This window comes from Alosa pseudoharengus, unplaced genomic scaffold (assembly GCF_046254945.1).
Source record: "Alosa pseudoharengus isolate Yale_2024_CS ecotype anadromous, Long Island Sound unplaced genomic scaffold, YU_APseudo_1.1 YU_APseudo_1.1_scf_10, whole genome shotgun sequence".
Taxonomy (NCBI): Eukaryota; Metazoa; Chordata; class Actinopteri; order Clupeiformes; family Clupeidae; genus Alosa; species Alosa pseudoharengus.
This window is the reverse complement of record NW_027468565.1, coordinates 5,417,147-5,444,613: the sequence shown is the minus strand read 5'-3', so window position 1 is coordinate 5,444,613 and position 27,467 is coordinate 5,417,147. Positions and strand designations below refer to the sequence as shown.

The 27,467-nt window shown below is 46.3% G+C and overlaps 1 protein-coding gene across 1 annotated transcript; it reads right to left on the bottom strand.

The window, feature by feature from the left end:
- Positions 1–667: 667 nt before the first annotated feature.
- pard6a (par-6 family cell polarity regulator alpha) lies at positions 668–27,150 on the bottom strand. The gene is made up of 3 exons (XM_076303813.1): positions 26,919–27,150; positions 21,974–22,196; positions 668–4,552 (listed from the first exon to the last, which is right to left on the bottom strand). Exons 1-3 carry the CDS (start codon positions 26,979–26,981, stop codon positions 3,648–3,650), a joined length of 1,191 nt encoding a protein of 396 aa, XP_076159928.1. The 5' UTR covers positions 26,982–27,150; the 3' UTR covers positions 668–3,647.
- Between the last annotated feature and the right edge of the window lie 317 nt (positions 27,151–27,467).

Sequence of the window (27,467 nt, the reverse complement as noted above, 5' to 3'; positions counted from 1 at the left end):
TTTTAACCGTATGTCTTCTCTAACAAATTATGTAAAAAGTAAAATGCACATAGAAAGGGATTGAAAAATTATTAAAATAATTTGTGGTGCACCATCCTAACCTACTGCAAACAATGTGGGTTTTTTTTTTTCCATTTCTAAATATGACACTAATGTTATCCTTAGTCTGATGTGAATATGAGGAATGTAAAATTGAGGGCTTTGATCATGTTCAAGGCTAAGTGGGATTTGTCAGTGGGTTTGCAGGTGAAACACCCTTTTGTCCCCAGGAGAGCTGACCTTGTGTTCTGTGTAAAAGTCTAATAATTATGTTATTTAGTCATAACAAGTAGCAGGAAATTAAATGTCTGAACGGGTGACGCAGCTATATCCTGCGGTCACCATTAATAACGTAGTGGGATGTGTTTGTTTTGGTGTTGACTCATTCAGTTCAGTTATTTGATCCACCTTACTTCTGTCAGCTGAAATACCTTCAGCATTATTGAGGAAAGCTTTAGCATTAATCCTTAATTAATGAGAGCCTCATAGATTATTACAATGTTAATAGTATTTACTTTATGATGTAATGTAAGGGAGACACACAATAGAATCAGTTGCTTTCAGATCTCAAATTACTTAACATCTAAATTCAACCTTTTATTTTTTTTTTTTCAAACGAGGACAAACACATTTCTTTAATACTTTTATTTTCTTCATAGAACATTTTATAATCAAATTTTAACATTCACAGTACTGTACACCTTTACCCATTTGATTAATAAAAACACAAGATTCATTTGATTTAGGCTTGGCTCTATGATATTCAGAAATAGAAATTTTCCTCTTTATGTTTCTCATATACATACAAAAGTACAAGAATAAGAAAAATACTTTCCATATATTACACACACACACACATATAAAATGTTCTGTCTTATAAAAGGGCTCCATGTTTATCAAAAATGTCATTTAGTCTATTTTGCCTTTATACACATACATTTACATAGCAACGCTTAGCCTACATTGTTTCGTAGTAATTATGAGAATATGTTTGAGAGTCAGTCTGAGCTACTTCATAAAGACTCCTTGGGAAATCTAACACACAAACAGGGATTCTTTTAAGAAGTTCCAAATGATCACCAGTGTTTGGAGCTAGGCCAGTGTCTTCCTGTAGCTTCACCCCGTTTTGTTTTGTAGATTGAGGAAATGCCCAAAATATATTCTGGTGGCCCTGACCACTACCAGATCACGGCCAGATCTATTGTGTGGATTAAATGCTATGTGGATCTTTATATTTTTCATAAAAGCTCAATCAGAGTCTGTGATTTCATATTACACATGATCTTACCCCCAAAAACGTATCCTCTGTATCTCCCTGTCAAAACCATTTCTTGTATCTCACTGCCTAATTCATTTATAAATATCAATATTTAAAGTGGCCTCAGACAATGGGCCAATTAGAAAGATGGATGTTGGATGTCAAGTGAGTATAGGTTATGTAAGATCACGTCTATTATTTAACAAACAAATCCTCGATCAGGACTAATGCTGTGCCATTTCGGTTTTTTTATTTATTTTTTGTCTGGGGTTTGTAGTTAATGAAACATCAGGAAGCTTAGTGCTAGTGGCAGCAGTCAGGGTGGTGGGATCTTACAAGATATGGGGGGGGCTAGAGGAGGTTATGGGGGAGTACCAGGCAGGTACTTCTTCAGGAGATTTCTGATTGTCCATCCACCACCCCAGGATTTTTACTGAAACATAATATCTAAGTAAACCTCAAGAATTTCTCTAAGACACAGCATCCCCTTCATTGAGCTGTGTCAGATCCCTTCTCTCTCTCACACACACACACACACACACACACACACACACACACACACACACACACACACACACACACACACACACACACACACACACACACAGACACCTCCCTCCACAAATAAACCCCCCATAGTCCTGAATATCAGTGCTGAAGGGGGTTGTGTGTAGACAAGGTCCCAATGCACAGAATTCGGGGCTTTTCAAACATGAGAGGAATTTCCTTTTTTACTACATGAAAACACAAAACCCACAAGAGCCCGCAGACAGCTGAGTCTCTGAGAGTCCATGACCTTCTGGAGAAACTCCCTCGGTTATTTTTGTTGCGCTAGTGTGTATTTTTTGGAAGGGATAGCCTGAAAAAAGCAAACTAAAAATGAGAGAATGTGTAAATTGTCAGGTTGCCCAAGGTGCCAGAATGTTTCAACTTAAAGTGAATTACTCCAGGCGGTAACAGAACTGTAGTGTAACACAATAGATATGAAAACAAAACAAAGGACAGGCTGAAGTGAGATCATCACCAGTTTGTCCACCATGTACCTACGAGTAAACCAGAGTCAAAGAATGAATGGCGGCGAAACACCTGTATTCCACCACAATTTGGTCTTCTTTCTCTGGTCAGTGCCATTCATACTATAATTCATCCTTTCCCCCCGTCAGTTGCTACTTCAGAACAGTGCCCAGAGGGTGGTTAGTGGGTTGAAGTCCTAATTTGCAGGGCTCTATGTCCAGTAATTTTCAGTGTCCGTAAGCCTGGTGATATGTCTGTGAATGCATTATTAAAATGACATTTCAAAAAATAAATAAAAGCTGGCCTGCATGCTGGAAGAGCAACGGGAGCCTTAGTGTGCAAGGAGAAACATTAAAAAGACAGAAAGCAGTGTAGTACAGTCTTTGATTTGATCGCTACAGTTTGGAGACACCACAATTCCACTGTCATTTCCATTATATAATCAGTCTCTCCATATTTATCATTGCTATGCCATTCCACCACTTAGAGGCATTGTGAAGAGGACAGATGATTTAAGGTTAGTCAGTACTGAGCGCAGGCTCATCCTGCCAAAGAAGCAATGTCTTAGAGAGGAGGGTTGGCGCTTCCTTACTGAGCAAACCCAAAAAAGAGATCTGATCTAATTTAGCATCTCTAATTAGCGGGCCGCACATGGCAATCACAGTCCATGTGTACTGGGGTGACCCCTGCACGACCTTGCCGGTTGACTCGATCAGTGCACACAGTTTGGTTGCGTTGAGAGGATGGACGATGGAGGAGGAGGAGACGGAGGATATAAAAGGCCTAGACCTGATTTCTGGCAGAAGGAATAAGGCGGCGAGTGGGAGAGTGGAAAGCCTGTAAGGCACCTCCGTGGGTGACGGCCATGCAAGCGAGGGGCTCGGGGGGGCCCTCGTACCCAACAAGGCAAGTTCCATCATGAACCTCTCAACACAGCTAACAGCGTCATAGAGACTGACAGACAGATGCTCAGAAGGCATCAGTGAAGTTCCTCAAGAACTGATCCTATACACTTGGCATGAGATTCATCTGCCTTCATTTTCGCCTCCGGTAGATTCTAGATGGCCAAACAGCAGGCTAACTCTGGCGCGAATCTGGCCCTGATCTGGCAGAATCCCCACCAGATCAGCACTAAATGCCCCACCGGGGTCAGCTATAGCTTGGGCGGGATGTCCAGACATGAGTTCCAGCACCCATGAGAGGCTGTTCAGGTGGGAACATGTATGTATGGCTGTGCGTAAGGAGGTTGTGCTGAGTATGCGTACGGGCTAGCAGTGTTTGTTGATGTTTGTTGTTGTTATTGTAGCTGTTTGTTTGTTTGCTGCTTTCTCAGTTCTCACAGCGTGATGAAGTTGCCATCCTCTCGCATGCTCTCCTGACTGCTGCTGGTCTTGGTGGGACTGCCGTTGTGGGTGGGAGTGGTCAGCGAGCTCAGCGAGGCCTTGCTGTCGGACAGCGAGCTGTTGCTGGGCAGCGACACGCTCTGGGGGAGGGATCTTTGTCCCTGCGGTGGTGCAGAGAGTGACAGCGCGTCGGCATGACTACTGTTGCCGTTGTGCAAGAGGCGGTGCGGGTTGTACACGGGCAGGCTGTCGCTCTCAATGATGAGGTCACCGTCTTCGTCACTGTCGCCCTCGGCGACACTGTTGCTGTTGCTGCACTGGCTGACGGTCTGCGACGTGGGGCTGGGCGCAGACGAGTCCTGCGACATTGCCGAACCCCCCGAGCTGGTGCCGCCGCCCAACGATGTCTTGCTCCCGCGATGCACCACGTTGTTGCGTTGGTTGGCCGGCTTGACCGTCACAATCAGGTTGTGACTGTTGGCCACCATCATGTCCGTCACCTGGTCCAGGGACTTGCCGGCCACGTTAATGCCGTTGACCTCCAGGATCTCGTCGTTGACGGCCAGCAGGCCGGTGCTCTCGGCCAGCCCACCGCGGACTAGCCGCGAGATGAACACGCCCGGGACCTTCTCCACGCCCTGCGGCGTGACGCGCACGCTCACGCCATCGCGGATGTAGAAGCCCAGGGGCTTGTTGGTGCCGTGCTTGTGCAGGCGCACGCGCCGATGTGTCTCGGGCAGGATGTCCACGTCGATGATGGACGAGATCTGGCGGAAGTCCTGGGGCATGCCGATAATGAGCTGCTGCTTAGACTTTGGCTGGGCAGGGCGCAGGCCGGCCAGACCCTTCTTCCGCCTCTGCAGGGAGTTGGTGGGAAAGACAACGGGCTCGTACTCATCTGAGACAGAGAGAGGGAGAGGGAGAGAGATAAGTATATATGTTTACATTTACATATGATTACACACACACAATTTGTTTTTTCGGTTTTGTTCATAGTACGTCATTTATTTTATTATTTTTAAGTTCTTTTGTTCCTCTGAATGATATGGCAATACAATAAATAATCTGTCATGCCAATAAAGCACATTTGAATTGAATTGAATTGAATTGAGAGAGGTGGGGGGGGGGGGTGGAGACCAGAAATTACCGACCAGGGAGACATGATATGGGTAGGAGAGGGAGAGGGAGAGTGAGAGAGTAAAAAAATGAAGAGAAGAAAAATGCCCGAAAATTAGACCTGAGAACGCTTGAGAAGTCCCTGTCGCTGCTCAGCTTGTGTCTGATGGAGGTAAATTGAGGGGGTGGCATATTTCCAGCTCACCTCCCCGCCACCTTAACTGGCACTGAGTGGTTACGTAAGGCACCAGAGAAGCCCTGGCATGCTGAGAGAGAGTGAACGCTGTGAGGGGAGAGGCTGGCACAGGTTTCTCAATCTGCTTTAATCTTCTCCACTCCACTGCCTCCCTCGCTCCCTCTCTCCCTCTTTTCATCTCTCTCCCTGTCTTCCCTGACTTGTCAGTGTGCATACTGGGGAAAGTCAAGATCGTACCACCATGTAGGAGAAATGAAAAAAAAAAAAACCTTAGAAGGATGTGCAATTGCCCACCTAGTAAAGACATTGTATCCACACGGTCACAAGAACCATTTTTGCCCTTTTATAGAACACAAGAAAAGGTCAACACCTACCATGTCAGATTAGTCATTATTCATTCACACAGAACAACTCTTTATTCATTCCACCTACAGTCCCCTGTGCTGTGAGCTCCCCTGCAACATGCCCATCTCATAACATCGGCATGTAGGTGCCTAGAAGAATTGATAGGTAGGGTTACAGCTGGTGACAGCATTGCAATAAGTGGTAAGGTCACGGAACAACTGCGCCAGCACAAAAAGAAGGAGTCCATCATAATAATAATGTCGGCCAGGCTGGTATGCATGTATGGATATAACGCGGTTGGTTGTAAATCTGTCTCGGCCTTGGCCTGGTCAAGGGTCAAGCGACGGAATCAGATTACATGTGCCGCAGATTAATCAAGGCTTTGGGCCCATGCCGGGTCATCACCACAGCCACGTGAAGCGCATGTCCATCTCCAGTCCACCTCTCTCTCTCTCTCTCTCTCTCTCTCTCTCTCTCTCTCTCTCTGAGCTTAGAGAGGAGAGAGCTGCTTGTCTTTGGCTGAAAGTTTGTCAGGTAAGACTGCAGGAGGCAGGGGTCTCATCAAGACCCAAATACAATTCAGAGTGACACTTGTGTGTGTGTGTATGTGGGGGTGTCAGTTTAGTTAACTTAAATCTGTTTAGAAGGAAGCTCTTGTGCCTCAGACTTGACAATGGAAGCTAGAAGTGTGTGTGTGTGTGTGTGTGTGTGTGTGTGTGTGTGTGTGTGTGTGTGTGTGTGTGTGTGTGTGTGTGCGTGTGTGTCTTGTTGTGGTGATGTCAGGCTGAGATGCAGGAAGTCATTAACACTCTCTTAAATGAAGCGAGCACAAATCAATCCCTACAAAAATCTCCAGTCTGCGGCATCCCAGTGTTCAGCTAGCCTTACAATCAACACCTTCTCAGATAAACAAGCTGAACACTGCAGCTGCTGGATGCCAAGACCAATCTCATCAAACCAGATGTGTCGGTAAACACTACTTCCTCCATTTAAAAATACAACTAGCAGACTACCACTACTATGATCTTATGAAACTCTACTGTAACATCCCAAACAACCTTTAAAAGCTAGATCTGCCCGAACAAAACTACAAAAATTTTAGATTCAAATGGTCAGGGTGGGAGTAGGGTGGTGAGGGGTAAACCCCCCCCCCCCCCATCTCATTAATTATCTAGGGAGGTCTGCATATAACTGCCAGAGATGCCGTGACAACCAGGGCTAGACAGCCGGTGCACTCTGACCCCAGTGCTAATCAAAAGTGACACCCACCATAGCCATCTCCTAATGAAAAAGACTACAGCTCCCAGCAGTGGGGGGTGGAGTATGATGGTGTGTGTATGGAGGGGGGGGGGGTTGTTTACAGAGCAGAGAAGTGTCCACATAAGTCTGTATAAAGCTTATTCCCTGTGCCCTATCCCTATACTTTGTGTTTGTGCATTCATGTGAGTGAGTTAGGAAGTGTGTGTGTGTGTGTGTGTGTGTGTGTGTGTGTGTGTGTGTGTGTGTGTGTGTTTAGTTTATGTTGTGTGTTATGTAAGGGAGTTTTTGTCTATGTGGATGCATGTGTCAGGGTGTGTGTGTGTTCTTTGCCTCTGAGACTGCCTTGAAACCTGAATGAGTGTACCCTCCCTGGCTGCGTGGGTTGGCTGGCTGGTTGCTTGGTGTTTGCTTGTGTGTGTGTGTGTGTGTGTGTGTGTGTGTGTGTGTGTGTGTGTGTGTGAGGCTAATGCCACCTGCGTCACTCGCGGCTCCTCGGCAGCCTCTCCGGCTTCCCTCCCCGTCTTCCTCCATTAGTCTGAGTGTCTGGACCCCCGCTGGGAGTGGAGCTGGCCTGTTATTAAAGCCGGCCGGCAGCTGGGGGGAGGCAGGAGAGACCACTACAACACGCGGGGAGGGGGGGTGGACAGACGGGGTGACACAGGGGGTAGGAGGGAATGAGAGAGCCAGACTGGGGGGTCAGGGAACGTTTGGCGGTCGGGTTGCGGGGGTGGGGGGGGGGGGGGGAATGGGGGTTGGTGGGGGGGCTGACACTATCCACTGGATATGGGGGATTGGGAATGGAGGCACAATGTGTTGCACCCTAAAAACCCTGGGCTTCAGCGTGTTATGCTTTGTGAGATCAGAGGTTAATGCATCCTAACAACAGTGTTTGTCATGTGTGTGTGTGTGTGTGTGTGTGTGTGTGTGTGTGTGTGTGTGTGTGTGTGTGTGTGTGGTGAACACAGTAATGCATCGCACTGGGATCAAAGGCTAATGCAGACCACTCAATACTGATTAAGGAGAGGGAAAACTTTTATGTGCTGCGGACGGTACACTACAGCAATTCTGCAACAACAGGAATTTGTTGTCTCACATACACACGCAACCTCACATACACACACATACACACACACACACACAAATCAGAAAATCTAATTAGGAAGATTATGTCGTTCCATGTCGTAGATGACTTAAGAGACGTTAACTTTCACTCTGCCGTCATGAGGCTAAACTCCTAACCTGGCCTTCATGTGATTCTAGAATACAGGTGATCAGCTGACACATATCCTGATGATTCTGTCTCTGTGACAATGAAGTTCCTGAATTTGTGTCATATGACCTCCATGTCAGCCAGTTTTGCTGGTCCTCCGTCAGGACAAATGAGTTTGCATTTGCAAAGCATGTTGACATTATTGTGCCATTTATCAGATTACGCTGTCCTGGAATGGCATGTAATGTGCACTACAAACAGATACGCTCAACACACGACATGTCAGCCGACACGTAAACAGTTCAGGAAACAGCCTACAGCTAGAAAACAGGTTTCTGCATGGCTTAAAAAATACCTGAGTGTTTAAAAAAACAAATACGTCTACAAGTGACCTATTCTTTAAAAAACAACTATTTTCTGAGAAGAGTTCCTTGCATCAGGAACCGGAGATAAAACTGATGGAGCAGCCAGAGGGCCTCAACAAAGGGCCATTAATCAGAGGGGTCCTATGTGGAACTTTTTAAGGTTCCATTTAGAAGTCATGCCAAGGAACTCCTGCATCCTTTTCTCTAAGGATTCAGAAAAGTACCCAACGTGAAAAGCAGACAAACGAGACACAATACTAGAGAAGACTTAGTTCAACAGTTTTGGGAAGACAAGGCTGCATCTCAACTCGATTCCCAGGACACACAAAGGACTCCCTGATCTACTGACTCACCTGCAACGAATGAGAAAAATAAATAAATAAATAAATAAAAAGCCAAACAATATCTGCCAGTCGTCTGCAGCCTCAGGGCACAGACACTGCGGAGCTTTCTGGACATATTTCTGTGGATTAGAGAGACACAGAGAGACTTTACCCACTTCCTCTCCCTTCTCCCCCAAAACAAGGCCAACTAGGAACTACGGACGGAGAGTCACAAGGTCGGGTCAAAAATAACAAACTGGAGTCTGCGTTCAGGGAGGAAAAGCGTTTTCGACTGCCTCTGTGAGTTTGTCGAGTGACCGGACGTCACCCCCAAGCACCTGCTTTCTAGAAAAGCAACATGCTCAAACAAACAGAAAACAAAATGGTGGTGGCTCAGCCTCAGTCACAATGTGACTCCCTGTTTTTATGTATTAGCTCTGTGAAACATTTCGCCTGAAAGCTCATCCATCACACTCCATGTGGTGTGACATATCTTGCCGGGTTCTGGAGGCATGTCTGTTCCTCTGAGCCACCTCTGTGCCCCAAGCCTGTGAGTGAGAGTCCCCCAGCAGTGATTTGTACCTCTCATACCTCCCCACTCAGATGGCCCTCACATTGTGCCTGTGACACAAACCAGAGCCGTGAGTATCAGCCACAGCCACAGCCAGCAGCACAAACACAAACAGTTGCTGCCATGTTGCAAACACAATGTGTTAAGTCAGTGATGGAGGCAGGCATCCTCCTGTCTCTGCTGCAAAATCCACTAGCAGAAAAGCCCGCAAATCTAATCAAACCAGAGAGGGTGACGCTATCTGGCTTTCCTCAGGAGGGAATTTGCAGGAAATTTGCAGACACAAGGACTCCATTTCTGTAGCGCTGTAGCGCTGCTCCATTTCGAAAAAAAGTGACACTTGCCGTGTCCTAAGTATTACTGTTATCTCTCCACCCTCTGTTTCTTTTTGACTGGCTTGATCAAGCAAACACAACCTCCCACCATTGACCAGACTACACAAACACGGTGCAGTCACTCTAAATCCATGCCCAGTGCCCAGTGGCTCGTTTCACGGCAAACTGTGCTCCTTTGTGCACCTGTGTGTGTATGGAACGCTGGGGCTTATTGATAGTAGAGTTACACCTATGCATAGTGTGTTATTATAGTATAGTATGGCATCTCGAGTCCGGCTTCACGCTTCATAACGTTGTGCTTTTGCAAAGGGACGGCGCTTATTGACCATGTAGCCATACATCAACGTGGCAAGTTATTATAAAATAATACGTCTTATTGACTGAGAGCCTATTAAATTACAGTAAGTCTTCCGGCACTGACTTGCAGAGTGGAAAGGGCTACAGGCACAGCCATTATTGCAGCCGGGCATGTTTCTTACCAGCCATGCCGACTCAGAGATAGTGTGTGACTTGTGCCTTCCAGTGTGTATAGTGGCAGTGTTGTCTGTGGGTCAGACACAATAGGGTTCTTAAGCGAGCTGGCTGCACTGTCTGATAGAGCGGATGGGTCTGTCCCTCTGTCTGTCTGTCTCGCTGGCAGGACACGGGTAGGGGAAGGGCTGGTTGGGTTGGGCGGCGGGCGGGTGACGGCGACCGTGCGCTCACTGCCACTCTGTGGTGCCGCGGGGGCTGGCTGAAGTGACAGCCAATTCCATTTGGATTAATCCAGCTGCACTGGGCACAGCTGTGATGACAAATATCCCTGTGTGTGTGTGTGTGTGTTTGGTTGTTTGCATGTGTGTGTGTGTATGTGTTTGCTTGCTTGGTTGGTTGTTTGCGTGTGTGTGTGTGTGTGTGTGTGTGTGTGTGTGTGTGTGTGTGTGTGTGTGTGTGTGTATTGTTGATATGTGTGTGTGTGTGTGTGTGTATTGTTGATATGTGTGTGTGTATTGTTGATGTGTGTGTGTGTGTGTGTGTGTGTGTGTGTATTGTTGATATGTGTGTGTGTATTGTTGATGTGTGTGTGTGTGTGTGTGTGTGTGTGTGTATTGTTGATATGTGTGTGTGTGTGTGTGTGTGTATTGTTGATATGTGTGTGTGTGTATTGTTGATATGTGTGTGTGTGTGTGTGTGTGTGTGTGTGTGTGTGTGTGTGTGTGTGTGTGTGTGTGTGTGTGTGTGTGTGTTTTGTTGATATGTGTGTGTGTATATACCCATACCGAACAGCTTTAGCAGTGTCCAATCCAAGTAGGATTGGGATGTTGTGTTGTAGCATGACTGTGAATGAAGGCGTTGGGGTGGTCAGCTGAGATCTGAGCTGGACATGGCTCTGATAATAAGCATGGCAATGCATCCTCCCAGACCAGATCAATGACAGAGCTTATCGCTGGATGCTGCCCATTGCAGAAATCATTGGATTACACAGAGCTGTGTGTGTGTATGTATATAAGCATGCATGTGTGAGTGTGTGATTGTGTGTGTGTGTGTGTGTGTGTGTGTTTGTGTGTGTGTGTGTGTGTGTGTGTGTAAGCATGCATGTGTGAGTGTGTAATTGTGTGTGTGTGTGTGACTGTGGAACAAATCCGGCTGTATTCCCCCTGTATGAGGCAGCTGTGGGCCGCACGTGGGCCAGATATGGCCCAGAGTCGCCCTCTATCTGGATTCCTCACTGCTCCACCTGTCTCCTGTTACAGCTCCAGCCTGGTGTCTGCATTGTGTCCCATGGTTGGCAGAGGTGTCACCAAGCCCTTCCTCTTACAACCACCAGTGCAGTCTATTATCAGTCCCCAACATCTCCCTTTGTCTCTTTCATTCAATTTGTCTCAACTTCTATCTCTTTCAAGGTTACAATGAGCAGCAATACACCCAATGAGAACCTAGGCTATTTTTGGGTCTAAGGTCGGGTCTTCTATTGTGCAGTAAGTAAGTTAGCTCAAATAGGGTGTGGCAGACTGATAGGCCAGGCTGTCCTGATAGACACACTTCAGTTCTGGTTTCTGTTGGAGTGCTGCTCTGTCTGGGAGGACTGTGTGTGTGTGTGTGTGTGTTTGTGTGTCCGAAGGGACTACTTTGTTCTGTCCAGGTCCTATGACACTGACCTCATCCCAACGCACCAACCATCTGGAGGATGACGCCCTGCCATATGGTCACCACGGTAACCCCCCCTGCCCCACCGGTTTGGTCAAAAGTAAACAGGAAGAGAATCGAAGATTCATCAAAATCTACACTCTACACACACAGTCCACACTGGATGGTGTCATTAGAACAGGATTACATAATGCAGACAAACAGTGACCGTAAGACTACCTACAGCAACCTATACTTATATTCTATATTCTATATTCAATACACAGCCAATACACTACACAATAACATACAGGTATACAATAACATATACACACTTACATGTGTAAGTCATACAGTACACAGTATACAATATCTAGTATGATATGAAACAGACATTCTGTAAAACATAGTATATGGCAAAGTTGGTAAATGGTAAAGGGTTGTGAGGTGGGTAAGTTGGCTCTGGTGCTGGTTCTGACGGATTCAGGGCCACATCTGGACCAGGGCCGTGCCAGGGTCCAGGCAGCGTTGGCTGCTATCTGGGTACTGGGACGTGAGTAATGGGTTTTGTCTGAGATTACCCATGGCTCTGCCAAGGCTTCACTCTAATCCCTGTCTCAGATTATTACTGAGATACTGCCACGTGTGTGTGTGTGTGTGTGTGTGTGTGTGTGTGTGTGTGTGTGTGTGCGCCCCCGAATTAGAGAGGATGAGACAAGAGACCTTTGGTTTACATACACACACACACACACACACACACACACACACACACACACACACACACACACACACACACACACACACACACACACACACACACACACACACACACACAGACACAGAGACATTGGACTTTCATGGTAAACTTCTCTACTGTGTCTGGGTAAATAATCAGAGCTCTGAACAACAAAACATTGTTAACAGCACTGCGCAGTGCTTCCTCAAACACTCCATATGTTTCCTCATTAAAGAGCCACAGGTGAGACCAATATTCTCCTTCTCCTTCCTCTCATGGGCTTTGGGTTTATGGCTCTGGGTTCAGCTGAAAACTCAGGGCACAGCTAAGTGTGTGTGTGTGTGTGTATGTGTGTTTGTGTGTAGTGAACCTACTCAAAAAGCGATGTTGTAAAACTAATTCAATTCCTTTGGAGTCGCTATCTACAAATGGATTGCGAGAGTGTGTGTGCATATGTGTGTGTCCGCTCAAACACTCTGTTCATGATTTAAAATGTTGACAGCTGCCAGTTTTAGCAAGCATTCCATTCATTCTCCCTTCAACCCCCCTCTCCATACACACCCTGTATTCTCTCCCCGTCTCTCTCTCTCCCCTTTGTACCATGCAGCTACAGGCATATCGAAGAAATACTTTAAGTCAGGTACGATAGTATTGTCTGTTCATCATAGATACACACACACACACACACACACACACCTTAACTGAGTCACACAAACATGACAAATCCTAATCAGTTTGCTGCTCCTCCATCGAGTCACGTTCTGAACTCTCATTCACAAACTGGGCCTAAAAATAAGACTACTGAATAACAAAACAAGTGCGTCATCTGGGGAGTGGTGTTCAAAGCTTTCACCATCTCGCTCGGGCCTAAATTTAGCCCAAGCCACTTTTAGCCCCGACATAGTTAAAAAGGGAAAAAAAGGATATAACCGCATATATCCCACTCCCTCACCGTCTCCATCTCTCACACGCGTTTGTCTTTCTAGCCCCCCACCCCTCCACCCACCCTCTCCACCACTGCCGGTATCAAAGGCGTATTTTCCATTTGAATCGTTGTCATGGCTGCAAGGCACAAACACATGCACCTGTACCTGTGATGGTGTAGCAAGCCCGGTCTACACTGAACCCCAAACCAACACATGTTCAGACAGATACAGACACACACACACACACACACACACACACACACACACACACACACACACACACACACACACACACACACACACACACACACACACACACACACACACACACACACACACACACACACACACACACACACACACACACACACACACACACACACACACACACACACACACACACACACACACACACACACACACACCTTACCCCCTGGTCTTAGTGCATAGAGTAAAGCATAATATTAATAATGGGATAGGAAGACAACATTTGGTCTTACTTTGCGGAATGGCAAAGTATGAATGATACAATAACATTTTAATGTTATTTTCACATTGTAACATTCTACAGTATCTCAAGACTGAAAGTGAACAAAGTCTGTTACTTGGTAATCATTATAAAGGCCAATTGATATTTGCTTGCATCTATATTTAACAACATTAATTTGTTAGTGTAATGGCGGAGTCTATTACATGACAGACTTAATGTTGGAGCTCACAATAGATACTCAAGATCGCTGCACATTCATTTTATCCCAATGACAGCAGGTCATAAATATTTGCCATTTTCTGTTTGATCAAAACTTCTGTTTGCTTCAAGTATTTACCCTTATTTGCTCTTGCCATCCTTCCTCTTGTTTACGAAAGGGTATAACTGGAAACTGAGTGTGTGTGAGATCTAGTGTAACAACCTGGGATCCTCCAAGGAGGTTATTACGTGATCTACGTAGGGAATGGTTTCAGAGACAGTCAAGTTCAGAACTGAACTCAGTCAAGTTCAGAACTCTGCTCTTCAACCTCAACTTCCTTTAAAACCTGCTTCACCTCTGACTCCAAACAAAGCATTTGGGAAATACAATAACAATAAACAATATTAAGTTCACCCATTTTCAGTTATTACAATGGTATCATGTGATCACCAAATACTTCATATAACTTCTCTGGCAACTGCTCGAGTAACTGCAACTCCAAACAGACACTATGCACATATGCGTGCACACAGACAGACAGACAGGCAGATACACACAGACACACACACACACATACACAGAGAAGACGGGAGAAGCAGATGAGTGCTATGTACACAGACAAGGTGCACAGTGACACAGATCCGTGGTGAGAGTCTGAGGTGGCGGAAGACAAAGGGGGCTTGGCGTTCCGTCTGTGGCAGGTGTCCGCTTCTCCTGAGCTGACCTCTGTGGGCACTGGGCACGGAACCCCACAGACAAAGGAAAACAGCCCTGTTCAGGAACGCACACACCTGCATGGCAGATGTTCTTGGTACACTCATCTCTCCCCCTCACACTCCTTTTTTCTCTCCATCACCATCACTATAATTTCTCTCTATCTCTCTTCATCTCTTGTTCTTACTCTCTCTCTCCCTGCATGCCTTCCAGGCTGCCATCCATTCCTTCCATGTTTTCTCCTGTTTTTCATTCTTTCTCGTCTGTTCTCATCACCCCCCCCCCACCCCCCGTCTCCGTTGGAGCCTCACAGTCGGCGGCGTCTCACAGCCTTGTTTTGAGGTGGAATGGTTGTTACTGCTGAGGAGATCTTATCTCTCTATCAGTATGGCAAGGCAGCGTGCTGGCAGGAGCACTAACTCTGCCACGTGCCAGAAGGAAAACGATAGTGCCTCAATGTGGTACACTGAGCAATTATGTACTCATTATGAGAAGCAGAGAGCACACACACACACACACACACACACACAAACATGCCTTTACATGAACACATACTGTATATTAACTCAAATGAGCATGTGTGTGCTCACACCTAAGCACAATCACACACGTAGAATATTGTCAGTCATTCACATCTGCACACAGACAGAGAGCACAAACATGTATGCAAACAACCACGCATACACGGTTACAAAACTCACAGAATTACACGAAAAACATTAACACTGCCCTTTTTAACCCTCAAACCACAGACACACACAGACACAGTATAATCCCTTCTAGGTGCCAAAACAACTGCAGTCTCTCCAACTCGCCTGTGGTGGGTTGTGGTTTGGGATTTTCTGTATGTCTGCTAAAAACAGCAGCAGAGCCAGCGGGCTTTACACCTGCCCAACACACTCCCTCAGTCAGCCCCTCCCCCCCTTACACACACCACCACCACCACTTCTACGCCATCTGTAACAAAAAAACCTAGCAGCGCCTTCACGCTAATGTAAATCAAAGCCTGTGTACTGACAACAGTCTCTGGTTGTGGTAAGGGAGAGAGATGGAGGCTTTTTTTGTTGTAGGGTGAGACTCACAACTGACCGTGTTGTATGCTAATGAGACCCCCCCCCCCCCCCTCATCACAGCGCACTTGGTCACCCCGAGGCAGAGCAACCCAGAGCGCCTTCTCCAGGGGTCCCCGTCTGAAGTGCTGCCTGTTCATTACAGACACATGTGCACAGCCCTGCACGCAGCACTGCAGCAGCATGAAGCTGTTAGGAAGCTGGCAGCCACAAAGACTCTAAACTTGAGAACTGATTTAAAAATGAAATCCCCCCCCCCCCCTGAATCTGTGCCAGGTCAGGACCACATCTGCCCCGGACTCTGGTGATTTCAGGGGGCTGGTGGGGGGTATTAATTCCCTCTACTTATTCCTCCGCCTTCATTTTCTCTCCCTCTTCAATCCTGTCTCTCTTTCTCTCAGTTTCAAAGAGAGAGAGAGAGAGAGAGAGAGAGAGAGAGAGAGAGAGAGAGAGAGAGAGAGAGAGAGAGAGAGAGAGAGAGAGAGAGAGAGAGAGAGTTAGCTGGTTAAACTCTGAGCTTTTAAATCCGTCTGGGGAAAACTAAATCTCCCTTGAGAACGAGAGAGCATTCAGAGGGAGAGAGGGACAGAAGAAAGAAGAAAAAAAAACACAGCACGAAGAAGAAGAGGGAGAGAAGAAAGAGAATAGGAGAAAAAAAGAATCCTATTTTCCCCTGCCAATGCATCTGAGGGCCCCAGGGTCTGTGCCTCTATTCTTGCCCGAGTAAACCTTCTCCCAGAAGCCCAGGCCAGGAGAGGGACAACCACAAAGTCCCCTGAATGAGGCATGATTGAGTCAAGCAAGTGTGTGTGTGTGTGTGTGTGTGTGTGTGTGTGTGTGTGTGTGTGTGTGTGTGTGTGTGTGTGTGTGTGTGTGTGTGTGTGTGTCTTTGTGGTGGTGTATCTGTGTGTGCATACATGTTACGTCCTTGGGTGTGCATATGCAATTGTGTGCGTGTGTGCATGCATATGTGTGTGTGTGTGTGTGTGGCTTTGTGTGTGCATGTGCAATTGTGTGTCCATGTGTGTGTGTGCATGTTTGTGACTTTGTGTGTGCATGTGCAACAATGTATGTTTTTGTATGTGTGTGTGTGTGTGTGTGTGTGTGCATGCGTGCATGTGTGTGTGTGTGTGTGTGTGTGTGTGTTTGTGTGTGTGTGTAAGCATGTCTGCTTTTCTTGTGTTTGTGTGTATAAGAATCTGGCTTTATCTGTGTCTATTCATTAATGGCCAACTAAAGAAATCAAAATGAGCACACATCTTATCTGACTGTGTGCCCTGTTGCCTGGGGAGGGGGCTCACTCACTCACTCTGGGTGCTGACTGCCTGTGTGTGTGTGTGTGTGCGTGTGTGTGTGTGTGAGGGGTCTGGAGCAGAGCGGTCACTGGCTGGTTCCCATCTGCCCTCACAATCACATTAGCCCGACGCAGCTCTCTCAGTGCACACTCTGTGGGATGAGCTCACTCTAAAAGCCCCATCAATCTCTGCTCTGAGGCGCGGATGCACCGCATCGTGGCACTAATGTTTTAGTGAGGGGGGGGGAAGGAACAGGGTGGGGAAGGCTGTATATTTGTGTGTGTGTGTGTGTGTGTGTGTGTATATGGGGAGTGGTGAGTAGATGCATGTTTATATAGCTCGGTGTGTTGTGTGTCTAGAAATTTGCATGCAAATGTTTGTTCCAAAAAGGGGAACGCTATGTGTGTGTGTGTGTGTGTGTGTGTGTGTGTGTGTGTGTGTGTGTGTGTTACTATTAACCGCTTATCCCTGTGGAGTAAAGCATCCATTACACCCCAACCCCCAACATCCCAACCCGGGTGAATCCAGCTGTCAGTGAACCAGCAGAATCCAGTCCGACATGTTTCTACACCAGATAATGTGACCCTGAGGAATCAATCCAGTTTCTCCAGGGGGTACGTCAAGTTCTGAGCTTGCCTCTCACGGAAGGATTCCTCAAAGGTTTCTTGCACTGACTGAGAAATGAGAAATGCAGTGTTTAGTCTGTTCCTCATGTTTTCCTCTTGTTATTCCTCTATTGCTCTCTCTTGTTCTGTCTCTCTCCGACTCTCGCTAAGACCTGTTTTGTTTGTAGCCTGCCAGCAGAACTTGTGCCTTTGACTAGTGTACAGACACCCGATAATCACTGTGGTATTTATGCAAGAATTCTGCAGAACTAGTTGAGCCAGTGCCTCACTGTGCTCTGCATTCTTGGTTGTTTTTGCATGTTTCCTGGTGACTTTCCACACTGCGTTTCTGTGAGCACTTCAAACGTACCACACAGCACAACATAACACTGTGCTGTACTTTGCTCTGAGTTCGGTATCAGACCTCACACCTGCGCGAGGGGGAAAGAGAATGTCCCAATTCCATTAATCCCCCACACACACACACGCACAACACTGGGCCCTAAGCCCCTCAGCATTTCCATATACACACACACACACACACACACACACACACACCACTTCACTGAACCTTGTACCCTTGGAGGACATCCAACGCTGCACCCACAGATTCAGCCGGTGCAGACCTGAGCGGTGAGGCAGCACAGCGGGTAGTACAGGCCTCCACCGGCGCCATACATCATGGGCCACACCAGAGCAGGAGGAGGAGAGTGGAGCGGAGCAGAGGAGAGGAGTTTGAATCTTTCATTACCCGCATGACACCGCAGCAATGAGGAATGCTCTCCATAATGTGTGCACTGCTGCACACACACACACACACACACACACACACACCTATAGAGAGAAGAATGGAGAGAGAGCCAGGACATCAAAGCACAGGAGAGGGTGTAGAGAGAGGGGAGAGAAACAGATAGAGAGAGAGAGAGAGAGAGAGAGAGAACACAACAACAGCATAAAGAAGGCTTTTAGCTTACAGCCCAAGAAAAATAAACCTAACCTTTTATTTCATATTACTTTAAACATACAGTATGTTTACATGGCTTGGCATATTATTTCAGAAAGGAGGACCGAGAAGAGAGGGAGAGAAAGAGAGAGAGAGGGAGAGTGGGGGAGAAAGGTCAAGACAGAAAGAAATAGAGCGAATGAAAGATGATGAAAGAGTAGAATTCCTGCATCAGGCAGTCCACAGGAAATCATCACAAACCATACATTCTCACAGAACCAAAAATGATAACGTGAAAAATGCATATGAGGTGGAGAAGCCACCAAATGATTACAGCCACCAAATGATTACAGCCACCAAATGATTACAGCCACCAAATGAAATGTCTCCCGTAAAGGAGATGAAGCCGTAATCGCATGGAGACAGGTACAGGCTGGGGAAGACTGCTGCGTCGATAAGCCCACTCCCCAAATGTGGATTTCTCTCTCCATCCAAAACAGGGTTTTATTAGAAAGATCCTCATAGAAGGCTCAGACTAACAGCCACCAACACTCCAGAGAGGCAGTTTGGAGATTACAAGAGAGGAGGAGTGGAGTGTGTTTGTGTGTGTATGTGTGTAAGAGAGAGAGAGAGAGAGAGAGAGGCTGGTACCACTTCTGACAGTGCGGCTAATCTCTGTTAATATTTCTTCTTCTGCCTTAAATAGAAATGAAGTCTACTAATGCTCTCGGCCTTTATGGCCTGCCTGTGCAGGTAAGAAGGAAAAGAAAAAATGCTGATGATCACCACTTCTGACCGCAAGAGAAGAGATTGACTGTGTGTGTGTGTGTGTGTGTCTCTGTGTGTGTGTGTATGTGTGTGTGAGAGTAATGCTGACAGTTTGGACCATAACTTGTATTTTCTGTCTGCTTTGCCTAATGAATGCTGACAAGGTTTTGATTGCTTTTCCAGACTGTGATTCCCGATAGATGGCAGCGAAAACTGAAGCGATGCTTTATTAAGTTTATTATTTTTTGTTGTTGTTTTGTTTTTGATTGATCGTGAACAGGTGTGTGATGGTGCTCTAGAACAAAAAGCGTCTCGCTGGCATGACAGGGCAGAAATGACAGGGCCCCCCCCCCCCCCCCCCCAGATGTTCTGATCACGAGGAGCAGCAGCTCATCACCCACGCAGCAGGGACACCCAGTCCATCAGTGAACCAACCACCAAGATGGCCATGCCTGGGCAGCTGTAGGCGGAATTCTCATTTCTCTCTCTCTCTCATTCTCTTTGTTAGTTTTCAATCTTTCAACTCTTTTTATCCGTCTCTTTTTTTGATCCCCCTCATGTGTATACGTGTGTGTGTGTGTGTGTGTGTGTGTGTGAGTGTGAGTGTGAGAAACATCTCATTAACTACATTCCTCTCTCCTCTTGGTTCTACTGAACATGTGACAGCGATATATGACACCTCCAGACAGCACCCCCCCCCCCCCCCCCCCCGCCCATACACCCCCCACCCCACACACACATCACTGTCAATAGGCTTGAAAAACTCCCACAAGCATTACGAGTTTTCTAAAAAAAAAAAAAAAATTACCCTGGGCACCCCTGTATGCCAACCCCGCCCGCCCGCCCCCCCCTCGAGATGCTCTGCTGACCTCGCCTCTGGTCCCATCTGGGCAGCAGCGCTCCCTCGGCCCACTGGGCCACGGCCACTGGAGCCCGGGCTCCATGCTGATGCAGCAGGAACTGCTCACACACACACACACACACACACACACACACACACACACACACACACACACACACACACACACACACACACACACACACACACACACACACACACACACACACACACACACACACACACACACACACACACACACAGCACAACACAGCACACAGTGGGATAATTAAGACACACAGCCTGTCTATGCAGCATCCTCTTCCTCTCCTCTCCTCTCCTCTCTCTGACACACAGCACGCATGCACACACACACACGCACACGCACACACACACACACACAGTCACCTTCAACCAGCTACATCACAGGCTCAAGAGGGAAATGAAGGATCTCAAGTGCTTCAATGCACCACACAGTCCTCTAACGCAAGGCAGTCTGCAAACGCTGCTTTGTAAAGTGCACAAAGGCCTGAGATTGTGCTCACGATTGATGCGTGCACAACCAAAATCAAATCACTTCACAAGAGGAGCTTCACTTTAGTGGAGTACATAAACTGGTGAATGATAAACTGCAGCTTATACTGTTCTGACAAGTCCGGCTCCTTAGTATAGCTGGTAAAAGGTTAACAAAAAAAAGGAATTTCAATAAGACTCTTTTGTTCCTAAATTAAACTGAGCCCATTGTGAAATCTGCTTGTTTTTTTTCCAAAACAAGAACAATGGCACCCAGTTTGTCTCCTTCCAGATTAGCATTTCAAAATAACGCTCTGTGAACAAGCAGAACATGTGTGCACCCGTGAGGGGAGGGAAGGGGAGAGGAGGGGCTTTCGACAGAGTGAGAGAAGCGTTTAAGAGCATTACTGACGCAGTGCCTAAGTGTAGCCCTTACAAATAACTTTTCATCAGATCAGCAGAATATGATGTAATATCAGAGATTTTGTGTTTTTTCCCCCGAGGAAGAAAAACAAGATGATGATGATGATGATGATGATGATGAGAATTAGGCAGAAATAGAGGGGCAAGCGAGAGAAGAAGACGTTGGAGGAGGAGAGAGTCAAGTCAGAGAGAGAGAGAGAGAGAGAGAGAGAGAGAGAGAGAGTCAAGTCAGAGAGAGAGAGAGAGAGAGAGAGAGAGAGAGTCAAGTCAGAGAGAGAGAGAGAGAGAGAGAGAGAGAGAGAGAGAGAGAGAGGATTGCAGCCTGACAGGTCAGAGGGAAAAAGGGGGGCATGGCCTGTGTCATGGCTTTAGATTAGGCGGAGAGGTCGTCAGCCCCGTCTCTGCCCTGCACTGCTATCAGTCCTCGCATTCCTGAGGGCTGACCTGCCAGCAGCTCCGTAGACCAAACCTCTGAGAAGAACCAGCGCATCAGCCCAACACCACCACCAGTCTCGTCGGCACCTCAGTGTCTCAGGACATATTTCGGAGACTAATCACCAACCTGCTTTCACAACAATACATGCCACCCATAGTTTGTGTCTCGTTTTCATGGCTACTAACAATGAGAAGATTCCAGATGGATAGGCGCCAGCCTAATGAATGTTTTTCTTCCTTGCTCCTATGCTCTGCCATTAATGTACCTTAACATTACATTAACGTACCATGTACCTTTATGGCTCCTAAATGAAACAGTGTAGTGGTGGAGTGCACTTCAGCTAACTCTCAAAGCCTCTTCATCAGCATCACAAGCTCTTGAACATAGCCAGAGCCACAGCTGTACACTAAACAGGGTAACTTCAACAGCAATAGCTGTTCTAAGGGGTGTGTGAAGAGGAGTTCCTCAGCTGCAGACCCTCTCTACCCTCTTAACCTTCTGGTACCACCTGCTTTAGCCAAGCCCTCTTTTCTTACCTCGTCTTTGGATGATGATTCTTAGCAGAGGGTTGGCCGACGACACGGCCTTGTGGAAGTTGTCGTCGTTGTTGATCGGGAGCAGGTCGCCGTGGATGTCGGCATAACCAAGTAGCAGCTCAGCGCCAGGGATGCGATGAATGGTCTGCAGTAACTTGTAGAACTCCTGGAAGCCGCCATTGTTGGTCTTCTTGAGGGCGAATCGTCTGTATTCGGCCTCAAACTGCAACAGAAAGATCAGAAATCCAGAACAGAAAGAATCAGAATCAGAATTTCTTTATTGTTATTGTACAGAGTACAACAAACTTCCAGTCCTTACAGTGCGTTCAATAAATACATTTAAAAATGTAAAAGCAATAATATATCCAACCCAATCCACACACACAGACATATTCTCACCTATCCCCCACCTTCCACACTCTCACACACACATACACACACATAAAAGAAGGAAGTAGTGCAAGATGATAAATACATTCAGGTAGTTATTACTGTATCCTTCTGTACATACTGAACATAAACTGGTCATTGGAGCTCCTACAAGGACATAGACCATTACAGAGAATCATTTCTACTCAAATAACCACTTCTAACCAAAGACCTCTTCAGAGAGATGCTCAGGGTTTTGCCAAACTGTGATAAAACTTAGAATCCGAGAAGCATCAAATGGGTTGTGCAAAGAGCGATTTTTCAGTGAGTTTCATGTAAAACTACGAAAAGCTAGACTGATCTATCTCTATGTGCCGGTGAAATACTGCTGTACCTTAGGACTGACTATTAACCTCCTCATAATGGCTTCTCCCTTTGCCATTCATTCTTCCCCTCACTGAGTAGCCCTTCACCCAGTAAATCAGTGAGGGCAGCTTGTAAACTTGTTTATTGTTCTCACTCTCGTTCACACTCTCTTTCTCTCACTCGCTTTCTCTCAATCTCTCTGCAGTCCATATTACTCTCTCTGCCGGCCAGAGAATGTCCACTTATTCCACTACGAAGTCTAACAGTTTGACATGATATAAAATACAGGAGCAGCATTAACTTTTTTCTGTATTGACCTCGGAGATTTGTCTGGTGCCTGTGTCTTTGATGTCCAATCGCTGCCCAGTGCTGGCTATTCAGATGACAAATGGACGGCAGACACTAGCAGGGGTGGGGGTTTTTAGTGGGCCGGGAGGGTCAAAGCAGTCAGGTAGCAGACATAAAGACCGGAGAGAGGACACACTGCCCAGAGAGTGTTGATGGTCATCCAGCAATGACAGAATTCATCTCTGCCTCATCTTATCTCACCTAAAACACACGGCACAGGTTTCTTTGTCGACCTGATGAGGAAACTGACCTGTGGCGTAACATCGACTGACTTCCTCCACTGCGGTGACGCACGTACACACACAAACAGACAGACAGAGAGACAGAGGAATGAACTAAACAAAACATCAGACAAGCTGTAACGTGGCAAGTCGAGGAAAATCACAGAAACGGGACAAGCATCTGGGTACTGTCTGCGGGATCAGCCTCCGCTGGGATTGCTCACTGTGTCTGATAAAGTGGAGAAGTCAAAACACAGGCGGTCAGGGAGCAGCGGCTATAGATGACAACTAATAAAAGTCATCTTGGCAGCAATGCTAACATGCTAAGAAAAAGAGTGGTTGTTCTCAAGCTGTTTATTTTCACCGTGATTTCCAGCACACCTGATACTCTCTGCTGATAGTCCATTTTCGACCCACTATTGTATCCCTCAGGCTCAGATTTGCAAAGCGCACAGAGACATAACAAGCTACAAATGGATCTTTGATTCCGTTAACTGCTCCATCACCTCTATTCACAGGCTGAGAAGAGGGGATCCAATAACACTCTTAGGGAAAGAAATGGATCCTTTGAAGCACACAAACTTTGGGTATCTTTTACCCTGTAAATATGAGAGAATCCATGTTTTATGATGAACCATTAAATGCTCTTTTTTACAGTTGTTTTCTTCTAACAACATACAACTACATAATAAATCTCTATAAAAAGCAAGAGTTCATACTGATGCCAACTAATACCAAATATCTTTTAGGCCTAGTTCTTCCTGTTCAGTGAAATAAATTCAGTCCATCTTTAAAGGAGCGATTTGTAGGATTGTTACCGAACATTCTGTAGACCAAAATCAAAACACTGGTGAACGTTCTCAAGACTACTTTGCTAATTTGGCAACACAAATAGGAGGACATACCAGCCCATTATTAATACGCTATTCTAGAATTAATCGTTCAAAACATTAACGAAAATTCCAAATAAGCCATTACTTCAATTCATCGTGTTTCCTTACTCTCTGACAACATATGGTGATCATTTTTGGAATGGTTACAATTTATTTTCCATTATTTCCTACATACTGGTCCTTTAAAGAACCGAACTGCACGCTGTTACTAGCTGATCTTTCCCAATTCATCTGTAACTGGCCAAAATCCCTACTAATCATCCTCAACTCCCTCATGACAAACAGGCTCTGCTCTGCACCCCCAGCCTCTTGACCCATCTCATCCACTTTCAAGTAATCAGCAATCCACCCCCTTCCACACAGACACACACACACACACACACACACACACACACTGACACCACCAGTCTCCCCCACACACCAGCTCAGCTCAGCTCCAGCTGCATCAGAGAGAGAGAGAGAGAGAGAGAGAGAGAGAGAGAGAGAGAGAGAGAGAGAGAGAGAGAGAGAGAGGACACAACATGCAAGATGAGCAAAAGCTGTCCGACTCACTACAAAACATTTACGTGCGTGGCCATTTCTTTATCGCATGCAGTTCTGACACTGACATAACTCAAGGCATCCACCCTCTGTATCTTCTTTACCTGCTTCAGCCTCAGGAATCTGCATGTGCTCCTGTCTGCAGGTTCCTTACTGAAATGGCAGAGAGGCCGCAGGACAACAAATCTTTTTCTTTTTTAAAAAGTGACTGTAATCGCACACATCTCAAAGCAGTTGGCTGTGACTCAGGGCAGTCACTGTGTTTCACCATCTGATCTGCTTCGCTTTCAGTTTGTTTTTCCTCATCTTATACGTCAACGCTGAGAGAACTCATAGGACTCTCAGCTGCTTGCCTGTGCCTGAAAGGTTTTTTATTCACACCAGAACACTAAGGGCCAGTTTCACACACATGGAATAAACCGAGTCTTATACTAAAAGCTTTTTTTTCCCATTTCAATGGAAATCTTCATTGCGGGTCTTTTAGCCTAGAACTAGGCTTGATCCAGCTCTCTGAGGGTGTAATTGACAGAACGAGAAGTTCAGAATAGAAGTGTGGTCTGCTCTCCTCTCATCTCCATGGAATTCCCCTTAAATGAGTAAGGGCGTGAGCTGAAGGGTAAGTGGGTGTTTGTTTTGTGTGTGACCCCAAATCCTTCCTGTGACTTGGGAGGCAATGATCGGATCCCTCTGGTGAGTCAACAGTGAGTGTACGCGTCCTCATTCAGCACCAATCTGCTGACAATGAAGTAGGATGGGATGTGTTTTTTGAGTCAGTGAAAAGCTAACTATCATTTGCATTCACTTAGCTCAAATGTTCCAGAGAAATGAGAGAAACGCCATGCTGGGGTGTGCGGGAGTCTACTTGAGGGGCCGGCTAGCCGACTGGGACATGAGTGAAACTGCCCAGGCACAGAGTGCCTTTGATGAGGTTTGTTTGAGGAAGCATTTAAAACGCAAACTCAATTTCCCACCTCAGTTTTCAAAGAGGACTTCCAAACAAAGTGTTTTTTTTCTTCCTTATTTGGAACAGGATTTAGCCGTCTGTTAAAGGAGCTTTTCTCTAACTATTCCTGGTTTTACATGTTACCATTTAATGCTTCCTTGCATTCCGAGCAAAAGGAGGTCTGGTATATATATGGCAGCATGTGGTCTATGTTGTTTCCTTGTAAGACATTTGGAGCACTCATGATTGTAGCAACATTCCTAACTCAAAAACCCAACACAACAATTAGGTTTTGTGTTGTGGGCAGTGAATTTGCTTGATGATGTATGAGTCTGTCTTCAGATCATGAGTATGCCTAAGCTTCATGATTACTATTTCAGTTAGCCTACTGGTGAATACATTGCACTACATTAGGGCAATCTCTGCATTAGGCTTTCGTAAGGGATCAGTCCATTCTAAGAGAACATACAGTACACCCCCGGCCCCCATTAATGTGGTGGGAAGCCTACTATAACATAACCATAGCCACAATCAAAATCACAGTCCCACCACAGACACAAGGGTGACCCATCTGATCAAACAGATATGTTACAATCCAGAAACAGATCTATTTAACCATAGCTTTAAGCGGTAATGTGATGTTAGATATGAGAAGTTATAAACCGTCGCTTTGCTTATTGCACCCCAATAATCATAACACGTCATTGAAGTGTTATGACAAGATTCGACTCTCCAATTAAAATGTAGCCTCAGGTCGTAGTTCTTCGTGAGACAGTCACATGCAGAAATACGCTTGTTGCACAATCATTATCCGTACAACATGCATTATTAATCGATAGCGCCCCAAAGCTAATGCACGTCAAGAGGACCGCAGCAGCGCAGCGCGCAAAGATGCAATAACATCTGACCATAACAAATCGGGAGACTAGGGATAGGGAGAGCGCTCCACATCCAGAGGACAGCACGACCTGTCAGGATTCACCAGACAGGACACCAGCCAGGCTTCTGCCTCGCATCCAGGACGTGCCGACACATACAAATGCGAGATCAGCAACATCAGCGTTTCCCGCTCCGGGTGGATTAGTTCATTTGGAAGAAGATACAAGCTCGGATGCGCTGAAAAACGCAGCGCGGGGAGCTCTTGAACATCGTGTATTTTAGCGCACAAGGATAGGCTATTTGTGCCACCTGTCCCCGCGCTCGTGCATGCACGCTGTTTGATAACGCTAAGACGACCAAATATATAATTAATCTCAACAACTTACTTTGCTCTTCACCTCCACCAAATTGTCCGTATTTCTCAGAGGCGTCCTCTGATTCCTTGACATATTCGCTGCGTATTCCCAAAGGGCGCTCTGTGCCCGGGATTCCCTAGATACAGGACTGAGCAGGCACTCGGTCAATCGGCTTTAAGCGCTTTTGCTAGTAGTAGCATGGAGGCTGACAGACGCAGGGTTCTCCTCGATCCGCAGTGCTGCTTGTAGAGTACCAACTGATCCGTGTCAGACTGTTCTCCTGGCAATGGGCGGGGCGTGTCTGCCTCAATAACAATGACGTTCGTGGACACACCTCTCGAGGGCGTGGTATCGCCGTCACTGTTGCCTTGGAGATTAGGTGTCTATCAGGTGGGCCAACGCACCTGACTGATAGGCCTACTGTGAATATGTCAATAGTTATTTTTAATATGAAAGAGCAACTGGTGACATCATTCGTTGTATTTTAGGTTATCAGTATAAACAACTGTGGGATTACTTCATACTTCAGAGGAAAAGGGAAAGTCTTTATATTTCCTGCTATTGTTAATTTTCCAAATA

Bases quoted from the DNA above. Each gene is read 5' to 3' on its own strand.
- pard6a (XM_076303813.1), bottom strand. From the start codon at position 26,981: ATGTCAAGGAATCAGAGGACGCCTCTGAGAAATACGGACAATTTGGTG. The intron at 22,197-26,918 runs GTAAGTTGTTGA...TTTCTGTTGCAG, and splicing joins TGGTGGAGGTGAAGAGCAAA to TTTGAGGCCGAATACAGACG. The intron at 4,553-21,973 runs GTAAGAAAAGAG...TCTCTGTCTCAG, and splicing joins AATCATCATCCAAAGACGAG to ATGAGTACGAGCCCGTTGTC.